Source organism: Sinocyclocheilus rhinocerous, unplaced genomic scaffold (assembly GCF_001515625.1).
Source record: "Sinocyclocheilus rhinocerous isolate Xijiao unplaced genomic scaffold, SAMN03320098_v1.1 scaffold36, whole genome shotgun sequence".
In the NCBI taxonomy this organism is placed as follows: Eukaryota; Metazoa; Chordata; class Actinopteri; order Cypriniformes; family Cyprinidae; genus Sinocyclocheilus; species Sinocyclocheilus rhinocerous.
Window position 1 is genome coordinate 1,482,376 of NW_015664459.1, and position 13,592 is coordinate 1,495,967.

Below are 13,592 nucleotides of genomic sequence, written 5' to 3' on the forward strand. Positions count from 1 at the left end.
GTCATTCGTTTGTGCTCGATTTGTTCCATTCAAATATATTTCCCCTTCTTAGAAATAACAAAAACAATTCTGGGCAATGACATCACTCTCCATCCCATGCCGTCCAAATCTCTCCACACCGGTGCTTTTGTTTGTGCTCGATTTGTGCTGGTTTGTGCCATTAAAAGAAACTTTGTAACTATGACCGCTTCATTTATATAACAAAAATAAACTTTTTACGAACAGTGACGTCACTCTCCACCCCATGCAATCTAAATTGTTCCAAAACGGTGCCATTCGTTTGTGCTCGATTTGTGCCGTTCAAATTTACATTGTATCTATTTCCCGTCCTCAGAAATAACAAATTCGTGCTGCCTTAAAATTTTAAGTTTAGTCAGCTCCACGTTTTCACTAACTTCATATTTCAAGTTGACTAAGCTTAAATTTCAAGGCAGCATTAAGGTGAAACGGTGAGACTGTTTTTTTTGTTTTTTTTTACTGTGAGTCTAAATCGTTCTAATTCGTTTGTGCTTGATTTGTGCCATTAGAATACTGAACACATTCCCCCTAGGAATAAATAACAAATGCTAATTCAGGGAGCTCTCCGTCCATGCCAACGGCTCCGTTCGTTTGTGCTAGATGCCGTTAAAATGAACATTCTATTTATTTAGGCTTCGTAAAACATTACAAATATCTGGAGGAAAAGTGGTGGCACGCAAGCCGCTCATCCAAATTCCTGTCTTCTATAGTTTGCAAATCTGCTGGTGTGCAACGTTTTTCTAAGTTTTATTGCCAGTGACTTCATCAAGCACCAAATCCAAAATTTTCATTTTCTCGGAACAGTCTATTGCTTAATATCACATATTCGTGTTCTTGTTTGTTGCTATTTAATCTCATTTGTTACAAAAATACAACATAGGACTAAATTAATGGTTTATATTCAAGTAACCAATATCACTGATTCATAAATGCAATAATTTATACCAAGGTATATAGCCTACTAACAAAACTATTTTTATCCGTTAAAGCAGGCTCTTTAATGTAACAAGGTTACTTTGTATATTTTTATATAGCTAGCAAGTAGCCTGACTTTACCATCGACATCGACTGTTTTCTCACGTATTAGCCTATTGTGTTATTATTATTAGTATTATTATTAGTATTATTATTAAGTATTGCATTATGCATATTGCAGATGAAATATTCGGAGCATAAACATTACCATGATATTGCTCAGCTGTATTTTCTCTGTACATATTCTGCATGACCATATTCTACATCCCTTATCCTACCCAATACTTAAACTTAACAACTACCTTACTAACTATAAATAAGCAGCAACTTAGTTTGAGGCAAAAGTCGTAGTTAATGGTTTTATCATCATCATCATCAGTGAGAATTGTACCTTAAAATAAAATGTGACCAATAATGACCAATTTACATCAATATTTTTCTGTCCATGGAGTTACCATAGAATAATTTTCAGCCAGCTAGTCATAATCGCAAAATAAAACCATTTTGTTTGATACATTTTGCGATAATGACTGGCTAACTGTACATTATCTCTTACTTAAGTGTAGCTAACTTTTTACTTGACAATTTTTACTTGATTATAATTTAACTACTTTAAATTATGAATAGATTGACAGGCAGCAACTTCTTTAAAAGTGTGTTTGAAGTGCCAAGCACAAGATGATTTATTAGCACTTTGTGTTTTACTTATTTTTTTTTATATAATGGCAATGGCTCAGCTGAATCACCTTCCCCAAGCTTTTTGTGGTACTTTCCTGATGCTTTCATAGTCTTTCTTTGCGTCATGCACTCCTTCACCCCTCCTGTCTCTGATCACTTTTGTGTGACATTAGACTGATTCATCACTGAAGAACTGGATCTTTGAAGTCTGTTTGAGTGTTGAGTCAGACAGTCAGTCTCTCTTGGAGCTTAAAGCTTCACTGGATAGAACCGTGAGTGATGGAGTGATTAGCGACATTTGCCTTCACAATGAATATCACTCAGTACATTCTCTGAAGCTTTTTTATCGCCTATAACTAACAGTTAAGAAGACAGTATATGGAGGATATTGCTGTAATGTGTCCTTTTAATATTACGCTCTTCAGCTGAAGTGATCTAGAAGAGATGTGTCTGGCTTATCCACTGTGTATTGGGTATTCATTCACAGTGATTTTAGTGGAAGTTAAGCAGCTTTTTAAATAGTAATGATGTCTTTATCCACTTTTTATTTAGACAATTTAGTCTATTTGGGCCATGCCAGTTGGTTAGTTTCCCTACCCTTTTTTTTTCTCTCTTTTTCTGTATGACAGCATTAAGAGATTTTAGAGACTTGTCTGGTTTAACCTTGTTAGAAAAATATTAGTTTTAAAGTACAAAATCAACCCCCCAAAATCAACAAAATTACCCCCTGAGATTTTTTAATATTTTAATACTTTAACAACACATTCGCATGTTCACAAATCTGTAATGCTGGTTATTGCTTATGAAGTTAAAACAATATTTGATCTTTTTTTAAGTTTTATTTTGATTGATTAAATAATTTTTAAAACATTTTAATTAAAAATTGTGTTTTCATTCATTTTTACCTTTCTTATCAACTCACGAACCCCCTGTATTTCTTTCGCAAACCCCAGTTAGAATATTTTCCCATAAAATATGGAAGAAAACGGTTAGTTATATGGTTTGGTGGTCATCAGTGTTATTTTAGTATCATTAATATACTATTATAGTTTTGTTAATATTTTGTTAAAGTTTTGTTAATTGATTTTATTTTTTGTTTTTATTTTAATTTTAGTTAAACTTTTTAGCAGTGTTGATGTGTACTTTTGTCTTTTTATATTAGTTTATTATTTTATTATTTTAAAAATATCTATAATTTTAATTTTTAGTTATACATATTTTTTCACAAAATAAAAAATGAGTTTGTCACTATGCTTTTAATCCAGTTAGTACTTTTAGTATTTTATTTTAATTTAAACAAAATGAGAAAATATGTTTTTTTAAATGTATATTTTATATTTCAGTTAAAGTAATAAAAACATTTTAGTTACGATAATTTAACACTAGCTTTAGTTAACTATAATAGCACTACAGAAAATGTATGACTGTAGAATGCCATTATTGACCTCACATGCGTTGGAACACCTCTGAACCAATCATAATCAAGAATTATAAAATGGATAGTTCCGGTCCTTGATTCTGATTGGTTGAGCCGCGTTCAAAGCTGTTGTAAATTACACTACAAACATACACCCTTGTTTACTTCTGTGTGTTGCTCAGCAACCACTTAGTTGGAACCACAGCTGTTTCTGAGGAACTACATTGTTTGGTGGAAGAATACTGTTTTTATTTATATCATTACACTTTATTTGCTCTGTTTAATTCTGTGAAACCTTACTACATATAGGGAAAAACCGTTTTATAAAAGCAATAAGCCCCGTGAAGCCGTGGTTTACAGTGAATTTATAACGCTTCGCGTCGTGCCTAACAACACCCCTTAGCTGTTATAAATTCACTGTAAACCACGGCTTCTTGGGGCTTATTGCTTTATTTAGCAATGCCCTGCTATAAAGATTTCAGTTCGTAAATGTTTATTGGTACAGGCAGCACCTGATTCTGCACATTGCCCGTGAGAACGGCTACTCAAAGGTCATGATGGGCGATAGCTGCTCACGACTGGCCGTCAAACTGCTCAGTAATATCGCTTTGGGTCGCGGAGCAGCACTGGCTTCAGATACGGTGAGTAAAGTTTGTTCTGTGCTGTCATACGATTAAAACAAGCCCAAATGTTTCTTATATCAACATGAAGCTGTTTTGTAGGGTTTCTCCGATCCTCGGTATGGGGATGTGGTGATAGTGCGGCCCATGAGGGACTATTCATCCAAAGAGATCGCCTTCTACAGCAGGATGTTTAATGTGCCCTCAGTTTTTATCTCAGGACTAGATACCCAGGTGAGAGTCTGTCATCAGGAAAAGAATAATGTCTCTCAGTGGTTCCTACATCACGGTCATTTCTTCTGCTGCTAACATCATTACACTTTCAGTCATGTATATCTCTCATGCTACTTCAAATGCTGAGTTGAGGATACATGTGATGATTCATCATAGCCTGTGTTTCCTGTTGTTTTTGTTACCATGTTAAGTTGAGCTCAAAAATATCTCGTTCTCATGATAATTCTACAGTAATGAAAAACATCTTGACAATGAGAGTTTGAATAGTATTAGAGTAGTAATTGACTAAGCACTAAGTGACTATGCAAACATCGTTATGATTCAAAATAGTCTCTTTTTCTTTATATAAAATATATTGTATTTAGATTTTTTTATTTCTGGTAATGGAAGGATTGGTTCACCTTCTGCTTCCTCCGAAAACATATTTGAGGTTTTTTAAGACTATGGTACCACAGACCTCCTACTCATTTCCCATGTGGCCCGTCCTACTTAACGTTCAAGCAAGTGTGCTAGAGCGCTTTAGATGGATTCCCCCGGTAGGCTTTTAATGTCTTTTAAGTTGTGTCCTGTACTGACGTGAGCATACAGTGGAGTCACTCTGCAATTATTTGAAAAAACATATTCAAATAATTGCACATTTTGCTCAGTTTGTCTGTGAAGGGTTGTCCTGAAAATTCTGGAAATGTCTATAGACATTCTGATTACAATTGAATCTGATTGCCAGTTCAAGAAAGTGCTTGCAGCTTTTGTGCCATTCGTATTTCAGATGTTATGCATCTAAGACTGTCTGAGACTAACTAAAAACCCACGTAATTGATTAAATAATTCCGATGACTGAATGCCCTCTGCCTAAACTGCTGTATTTAGTTAGTGTGATAGCTGTCTTGGTTATTTTAACAGCTATTGACATCGCAAATTCCCAGCATGAGTTATTCTAAGTAGATTTGAAACTTTGTTACCTGAAACAACAGATCTGATTCCAGTCTTTCCATCCTGATTTTGGACTTTGTGACTAGGATATGAGACTTGACTCGTGGTTTACTCTAACTGTAAACTCCTCTTTCATTTCAGACCCACGATAAAACCAGCATCCAGCGACTGACGGAGAGTTTCGTCACCAACCTACAGTCTGACTTCCCCTCCACTGTTAGCACTATCTACAGGTAATTGATCTGAAAACAATGGCTCTGACCCTGAATTCAGTTGGTGTCCTCTGATAATTGCATTTAAATGGACCGGCTTGTCTGACTTGTCTTAATGATTTTTCTCCAGAACTAGTGAGAAACTTCATACGGTAATGCCCCCTCAAAGTCAAACCGCTGAACCTGCCTCCAAGTGCCTGCTGTGTCTCTGTACTCTCGACACTAAAGTAGGTAGGTTATGCACCTAACAAAGGTCATGTTTATGTCACACGTTGACATGGTCCTCAATTCCTGACTCAGAGTTTGATTTGCAGTTGAGATTGAGCGATGATCCTTTTTACCATGTTATTTTTTTCCCCAATATTTAAGCATTTTTCCTTAATCGGATATTTCCTTAATCAGTTTTGTTATATTGCATCCAAGGATAAATGGATTGCACAAACTTAAAGAGTCACATAGTGGAAATCAAATCTGTCAAAGAAAACGCAATGAACCCATGGAGTCACATGGTGGAAGTCAATGCCATCAAACTCTCAACCACTTAACATTAATGAAATAAAAGTGCCTTGGATGAGTGCATGTTGGAAATAATTGAATTCTCTCTCTCTTGCCTATGCTCATTTGTCTCATAAAGCTCCCGTTTTACATGATTTACTTACATACAAGCTCTGTGGAAATAAATGCATCTAGTGCAGATTGCACTACGGAGTATGAGTTTTGCCTAAGTGCATAAAATCCATGGGGTAAAATACTTATTAATACACAATAGATGCATTTTATAAAAGTAAGAGCATTGATGAGATGTGGGTGTGATTTGCTGCCAGATAGGCTGCAGGCACGCTACTGACTGTAAAAGACTAAAAATAGTGCTGTCAGCAGTTATTTCAGAATTTAAACCAACAAAAGCATAACAATTCTAGTAGCATTCCATTCAAAATGTACTTACTGTATTGTTACTTTACTGTCATTGTGTAATTATTCCAGTGAACTAGTTGCCTTTACTCCTACCATTTTAAAGTCTAGTTTAAAACAGATTATTACATTAATGCAAAAAAGCTACCATGTTCCAAAAACCAGCTTAACCACCGTAAGCCTGTCTTTGTAGTAGGGTTATGAGTTTTGAATAATTCTTAAAGAGATAGTTCATCCAAAAATGAAAATGTGATGTTTATCTGCTTACCCCCAGGGCATCCAAGAAGTTGGACCCAAAGACAGTTGGACATAGTGGTGTATCAGAGGTAAAAAATTATATAAATACTGTTCGGTTTCTGGCACAAACCGATCGTTTCGTGTCTTAGGACATCAGTGTGTCGTCACACGCCACAGGGTTTAATGTGGATTTGTCTGTGCATGTTTTTTTTACTCTCATAGATTTTGTTACCATTGCCATGCATTATACGACTGATAGACTGCAACGGTTAAAGTTAAAAATCATCATATGTGTTCTACTGAAGAAACAAAGTCACCTACATCTTGGATGCCCTGGGGGTAAGCAGATAAACATCACATTTTCATTTTTGGGTGAACTATCCCTTTAATCAACAAACTTTTTTTTTTTTTTTGCAGATAAAGCTTCTGCCTTCCATGCTACTTTGGTATCTGAGCAGCTGTCCCAGATTAAACTTCAGGACCCGTCTCTAGATGCACCAGCACAATCTGCAGAGCAGTGCTGCACAGAGGGTCAGGGTTGTGGGCCTGGAGGCTGCTGTTCCTCAAACAGGTGAGTTTTGTCCTCCATTTGTGCTCTTTTTAGAAGTTTTAGCTTAAGCGGAGTCAGTAGTTGGAATGTATTTGATGCTATAAGATTTAATTTGCCTTTTTTTCCATTTTTCTGAATTGTATTTCAGGTTGCCTTCACATCAGGACTTGAAGACGCTCTTGTGTTACAGCTGTAGACTCACTATCAAGGACATGGTGAGTTTGAGAAAAGCTCAGCACTCATGGGTCCAATCATTACGTGTACTGCATTCATCAAATTCATTGTGGTATGTGGTAGATGACATGGCATCACAGCAGTGTCCAGCAGTTTCACATGTAATGTCATATAAAACAGTATTTTTTCCATTTATTTTTATAAGTACTGTGATTCAAATTTGAAATATTGTGAGCTTATATAAATTTAGAGACTATATGGAATATTTGTACTTCAAAAATGTGTTGCATGATAGGACTTATTTACATGAACATTCATATACATTCTGAATCAACATTATTTTAGGGAAATAAATGTCAACTGTCCACTTATAAATATGTATCAGTAATGTCAATAATAGATGAGCTTACTCTCTCCTACAGGTAGCAACAAACACTCTTCCACCTTACATCATAACAGAGGCAGAAAAACGACAGAAAAGGTGGGAAATGCTGCTCCATAACCTAAATAAATAATTTATAAAAAAAATTTTTAAAAATTGTCATTTACTCACGCTTTCCAAACCAGAATGATTTCCTCCTCCTATGGAAGACCACTTAAGACTTAAAATTTCATTCTGTTGTGACACAAAGACCTGACCCCATCGGATGAGAATACAAACACCTAAACTGAATTTAGCTAAATAATGATTGTCTTCTGTAGATCTAATTGAACTTGTTTCATAATTGATGAACTTTGCAACATTGACACTGTTATTTAACTAAATTGAGTCAACGTTGAACTGAACAATGACAGTTTTCTTCTGTAGAGCTGCTTTACAGCTGAACTTGAAGTCCTGTCATAATTGATGAACTGTGCACCATTGACACTACCAGTTATTGTCCCGTTTATGACTGTGAAGCTATTTTGAAACAACCTTCTGCTAAATATCACTGGAGTTGTAGCTTTTTGTTGAGCTTGTACCTGTCCTGTATATATGAGACTTACCCGTTTCTTTCCACAGATCACAAATGAAGATGGAAATCAGCGAGTACCTTTTGGAGGACGATGAGGAAGATTAGCAGACATTTGGTTTAGACAAAGTGATTAACAGCTTTCTCTATAGGACTGTATCTAGGGTTAGCCTTGCTAATATGGAGGACCAAACCTGCAGAAATTAAAAACGAATAAATATATAGATAAATAAATAAATAAAATGACAGGAAAATAAATAAAGGAAGGAGACTAACAGATATTTGGTTTAGACCAGGGGTAGGCAAGTTCGGACCTAAAGAGCTGCAGTCCTGCAGAGTTCAGCTCCAACCCGGAAAAAAAAAAAACTCACCTGCCTATAGCCTTAGTAATCCTGAAGACATTGATTAGCTTGTTCAGGTGTGTTTGATTAGGGTTGGAGTGGAACTCTGCAGGACCGAACTTGCCTACCCCTGGTTTAGACAAAGTGATTAACAGCTTTCTCTATAGGACTGTATCTAGGGTTAGCCTTGCTAATGCATGGTTTCACCCTATTCAAAACCAAATCATAAAAGTATTCCATAGTAATTATTTCATTTGCAAGTCAATAAAAAGTAATTTGTGAATACGCCTGCTGAAATTTAAATCAATATAACCTTGTCTGCATTTAATAATAATTCAGACGACATACAATCATTAATAGTCATTTATTTGTGCAGAAGGGCAACATTCTTAAACTCGTAATTTAGCAAACTGCTACACAGCAAGGAATTTTACAGGCTCACATTTGATTTCTGAAGAAGAAGAAAAAAGCAAAGAGTACTTGTTTGTGCCCTTTGCATAATCATACAGTGGAAATGATTATTCCAGCCCCTACAGATGAAATTTGGCACACTCATTACACAATGTGTGCACTTAAGACATATACAATTACACAATGTTCTAATAACCCTAATTGCCAAGCACAGCATTCCAGCACTTAGCGAATGGAAGTGTGGCGCTTTCCATTCAAAACAACAACGTAGCTGTCAGATTCAAATTACTTGATTGTTTTTTTATGAGGAAAAATGACTTCAAGTGTTTGATCAGAAATTGTAAAACCAGAAACAAAATACTAAATGGCTCTCATCCTAAGATACTTTGGCGTGTAAACACTTTTGCTGTAGTAACAGAACAAAAACAAAGTTAAAATGAGTGAAAATCTCACAAAACCATGTCTGGGTTATATTTCACCCCAAAGTCACAAGAACTTACAAGCACTAGAAAGAAAATGAAGCCTACTTATGTAATCGTTACAATTATTATTAATAATTTTTTGCCTGACAATTTCCATGCCAATTAAGCACTCAAAATATTTCAGTTGTGGAATATTAATACATTATGATATCACGATGAGTATTAGTTGGGCTCGACTTTGATCATTTCAGTATATTACTGTATTATAGTAATAAGAATCATTGAAAAAAAAAAATCCAGATTATATTATAGAAATCAGTCGATTGTCATAAACTCTGCAAAACTGCAATAGTGCTAAGACTTCCTATACAAACAAATCTTAAAGGAAAGTGCACTGAAAAAATGTAAATTCTGTCACGATTTACTCAGCCTTATGCTGTTCCAAACCTTTTTTCATCTACTGAACACAAAATGTTTTTGAAGAATGCTGGTAACCAAATGGTTTCTGGAACCCATTGACAATTGATTGCATTTTTTCCCCCTGTCCATACTAATTGAAGTCAGTGGGGACGAGCAAGTATGTTTGGTAACATACATTTTTAAAATACCTTTTTGTTCAACAGAAGAAAGAAACTCAGACAGGTTTGGAACAACTTGAAGGTGAGTAAATGATGACAGAAATTTCATTTTTGAGTGAATAGTCCTAAAATATAATTTCCTGTTATTTTGGGATAAAGTATAACCCAGACATGGTTTTGCGAGATTCACTCCAATAGTGTTTGGATTTGCACTTTGAAGGTCCTACCATTCTGCGCCCACTGGTCACTAGGACACTGGGTTAGCGTCTGAATCACTCACATCGAGTCCCTCTGAGAGAGGCTGATTTTCAGGCTTGCTGACAAAACTAAACACTATGTTGTTCCAAACCTTTTTTCATCTACTGAACACAAAATGTTTTTGAAGAATGCTGGTAACCAAATGGTTTCTGGAACCCATTGACAATTGATTGCATTTTTCCCCCTGTCCATACTAATTGAAGTCAGTGGGGACGAGCAAGTATGTTTGGTAACATACATTTTTAACATACCTTTTTGTTCAACAGAAGAAAGAAACTCAGACAGGTTTGGAACAACTTGAAGGTGAGTAAATGATGACAGAAATTTCATTTTTGAGTGAATAGTCCTAAAATATAATTTCCTGTTATTTTGGGATAAAGTATAACCCAGACATGGTTTTGCGAGATTCACTCCAATAGTGTTTGGATTTGCACTTTGAAGGTCCTACCATTCTGCGCCCACTGGTCACTAGGACACTGGGTTAGCGTCTGAATCACTCACATCGAGTCCCTCTGAGAGAGGCTGATTTTCAGGCTTGCTGACAAAACTAAACACAGTCCAGGCAGAATAACGCAGAGGCTTAACCTGACCCCAGTTATCCAACCTCTGAGTGCAAAGAAGCCAACAACATTCGTAGCATTGGATAAATGGCTATAGACTCATTGTTCATGAGACATTGAATCATCCAACTTATACAATGTCACAAGCTCACAAGAGCAGTAAAGCTCCACTGGTTCTAGCTGGCCTCGAGGCCGAAGTGGACATCATGATGCAGAACATCCAAGCACGTGATGCTGCACCAGCTACAAAACAGTTTCAGTCTTCATTCTTTTCTCTAGTCCACTTGATCATGGTCTCTGGAGAGCGATAGAGGAAGATGAGTTTGGAGTAAATCTCTTCCTCCAGCTCCAGTTCTCCGGTTTCCCGAACCAGGAAAATGTCCATGCATAGTTTGAGGATGCGGTCCACACATGGCAGTTCTTCAAACATGATGGAGTGAGAGATCTCGCTGAAAAAGCCTCGCACAAACTTGCCAATGACCAGAACCACCGACACGTAAAGACCCATGATCCTGGAGGAGGAGGAGAGACGTGTTTAGAGGAATATTCTGAAACATATAACACTGGCACAATCAAGAAATCAAATGTTTTCCAATCGAGTTGACAGTGAATACAGTAAAAGCCTGCACTATATCTCATGAAAGGAATGAATGCTTTGTACCCATATCCTGCTAGAAAGCCCAAACTTGGAGGGCTAACTTTGTCGTTAAAGATGACCATAGGTAGAACACCACAGGACCCCCTGCAGTCCGCAATGCTGATGTCCCACCACTCTTGAGCTCCAGTGGTATTCACAGAGGCTTCTCTCATCAGTGACAAAGTCACATTTTGATATCCCTCCTCATCACCTGCCAGGACAAAATAAGATTTATATATAGAGATTACTGTAAATATTACAAAATATTTTAAATAAATGTTCCATGTTGATTCCACCCTGTTATGCCACATTCTGCCATTAATCAATCGATCCATCCATCATAAAATGTATATGACAGACCAAGGAATATTTGGATATTTAAGTTTTGATGTACATTTGAAGTTGGATGTAAATATGACGTTACACAACAGTATAAATTAATGTTCAGTATGTCTCAAACAGGGTGGAAATCCCTCACAAATCATTAGGGAAATTTACTGAGAATGTATTGTGCTTGACTAAAAAGATGTTTGAATGCTTTTTACCTTCATACAGCTGGCTAACTGGTTTTGCTTCAGCTCCAGTAGGTGCTCTGATGTAGTTAGGAAACATGTGCGGCACATGTCTACAAGAAAATTACAGAGATGATCACAATCAGAGTGAGTCCAAAAACAAGGCCATAAGCATGTCTTGAACACTGGGGGATTAAAGGAACACACAATTTTTGAAAATAGGCTCATTTTCCAACTCCCCTCGAGTTAAACAGTTGAGCTTTACCGTTTTAGAATCCATTCAGCTGATCTCCGGGTCTGGTGGTAGTACTTTTAGCTGTAGCTTAGCATAGATCAATGCTGATCATTAGCATCTCGCTCAAAAATGACCAAAGAGTTTCTATATTTTTCCTATTTAAAACTTGACTCTTCTGTAGTTACATCGTGTACTAACTATGAAAACCAGGAGTATATAAACTACGGAAAATGAAAAGTTGGATTTGCCTATTTTCAGGTGCTGCGTAACTATTAATAAGCAGCAAATTAAGAGTTTATTGAGGCAAAAGTTGTATTTAATTGTTAGTTGTATTTAATAGTGAGAATTGGTCCCCAAACTAAAATGTAACCAGTTATTTATAGTTTTCGTTTTAGTTATTTTTGGTGTGAATAGGCCTTAACAATTGAGTTTGGTGTTGAAATGAACTGCAACCAAGATGATGCAAGTGATGAAAATGAACAGAGTGATCTATCATCACTTGTGCACCTCACAATTTTTTTTCTGTAAGAATTTTTTTTTTTTTACATGAGATGTGTATCTAGGATGACTCATTCTTTTTCTCCCATGTAGTCACAAAACTTACACAGGATCCTTTCGGGTGCCCAAAAGCAGCGAGGCCAGGTCCGCTCTGACTGGGTTCTTCGGTGACAAACTGATGGAGTGCTTGTCAAAAGTATGTTCCACTGTCCCACCTTTCCCCAGGTCCCTTTCAGACACAAACACATTATGAGCATGAGGTCCTATACTCCCAACAGAAGCGAGTTTAATTCAAAACCACTGTCCTTCTCCATCAAACTGACCTTTGGAAGTTCCAATCCAGACGGAGGGTCATGTCACCTGTGCTGCCAAGCAGTTCCTTTATTAGCTCCTGTCTGCTCGGTGGGCTGATCCGCCACACTGACCCTGAGCTGCCCTCAATGTTGGCTGTGACTATGTCTTCATAGCTGTACATGGTAATAAACTGCATGGCCACCTGTGGACACATTACAGTATTGGACACAAATGGAAAAGCCGACTGTTCTTTCTAGCAGAGGTCGGTACGGATGTTATCGTATCCTCTTTCCCTCAGCAAAAACCTAATATAATTTTTCAATTGGCTTTTAGATTATTGAAGAAAATCTCTCTGTGACCAACAAAACTTTGATTCTTAGGTTTTGTTCATCGTGAAATTTTACAAATGAACAATGTTTATGAATTTTGAAGCCTAAATAAAATTGCCAGAAGTAAAAAAACTGAATGTAGACTATAAACCACAGTTGCATGAATTCCACCCCAAAATGAAAATTTGGTCATTAATCACTTACCCCCATTTCGTTCCAAACCCGCAGTGGTGGAAAGAGTACTGAAAAAATATACTCAAGTAAAAGTACCATTACCTTCCAAAAACTGTAGTGTGAGTAGAGTAAAAGTACTTGTCCAAAAAACTACTTGAGTAAGAGTAAAAGAGTACCTATTTAAAAGTACTCATGAGTAGTGAGTAGTGAGTACTGAGCTGTGGATTCTACCCCCTCATAATAAACGCTGTACACCGCATTTGATACATTAATCATTTAGTAAGCAGAAATCCGATATTTACCTTAACATATTAAGTTAGAGGAAGATGCGACTGAATTGATGCTTGAAGAATGCACTTCCAGCAGCCATGATAAACAGTTGTCGGTTAAAGTTTTCTATGCACAATTTGATTTGACGAAAGTCACGAGACCT

The 13,592-nt window shown here is 36.6% G+C and overlaps 2 protein-coding genes across 3 annotated transcripts in view; one reads left to right on the forward strand and one right to left on the reverse strand.

The window, feature by feature from the left end:
• ctu2 (cytosolic thiouridylase subunit 2 homolog (S. pombe)) overlaps positions 1-8,534 on the forward strand; it is a 14,061-nt gene extending 5,527 nt beyond the window's left edge. The window contains exons 8-17 of one of the 2 annotated variants that reach the window (XM_016540891.1): positions 3,594-3,729; positions 3,811-3,942; positions 5,014-5,105; positions 5,215-5,315; positions 6,651-6,804; positions 6,932-6,998; positions 7,380-7,438; positions 7,961-8,015; positions 8,177-8,203; positions 8,393-8,534. In XM_016540891.1, the coding sequence (XP_016396377.1) occupies positions 3,594-3,729; positions 3,811-3,942; positions 5,014-5,105; positions 5,215-5,315; positions 6,651-6,804; positions 6,932-6,998; positions 7,380-7,438; positions 7,961-8,015; positions 8,177-8,185 (805 nt within the window). In that variant the 3' untranslated portion in view covers positions 8,186-8,203; positions 8,393-8,534. Of the gene's footprint in view, positions 1-3,593; positions 3,730-3,810; positions 3,943-5,013; positions 5,106-5,214; positions 5,316-6,650; positions 6,805-6,931; positions 6,999-7,379; positions 7,439-7,960; positions 8,029-8,176; positions 8,204-8,384 lie in introns of both variants that reach the window. The other variant, XM_016540892.1, reaches the window with a different exon arrangement.
• A 1,685-nt stretch (positions 8,535-10,219) lies between these two features.
• Positions 10,220-13,592, reverse strand: part of piezo1 (piezo type mechanosensitive ion channel component 1 (Er blood group)) — a 108,552-nt gene continuing 105,179 nt past the window's right edge. Inside the window, exons 47-51 of the mRNA XM_016540890.1 lie at positions 12,686-12,858; positions 12,469-12,591; positions 11,663-11,742; positions 11,142-11,328; positions 10,220-10,992 (exon numbers count right to left, since the gene is read on the reverse strand). Of these exons, the coding sequence (XP_016396376.1) occupies positions 10,737-10,992; positions 11,142-11,328; positions 11,663-11,742; positions 12,469-12,591; positions 12,686-12,858 (819 nt within the window). The 3' untranslated portion in view covers positions 10,220-10,736. The remainder of the gene's footprint in view (positions 10,993-11,141; positions 11,329-11,662; positions 11,743-12,468; positions 12,592-12,685; positions 12,859-13,592) is intronic.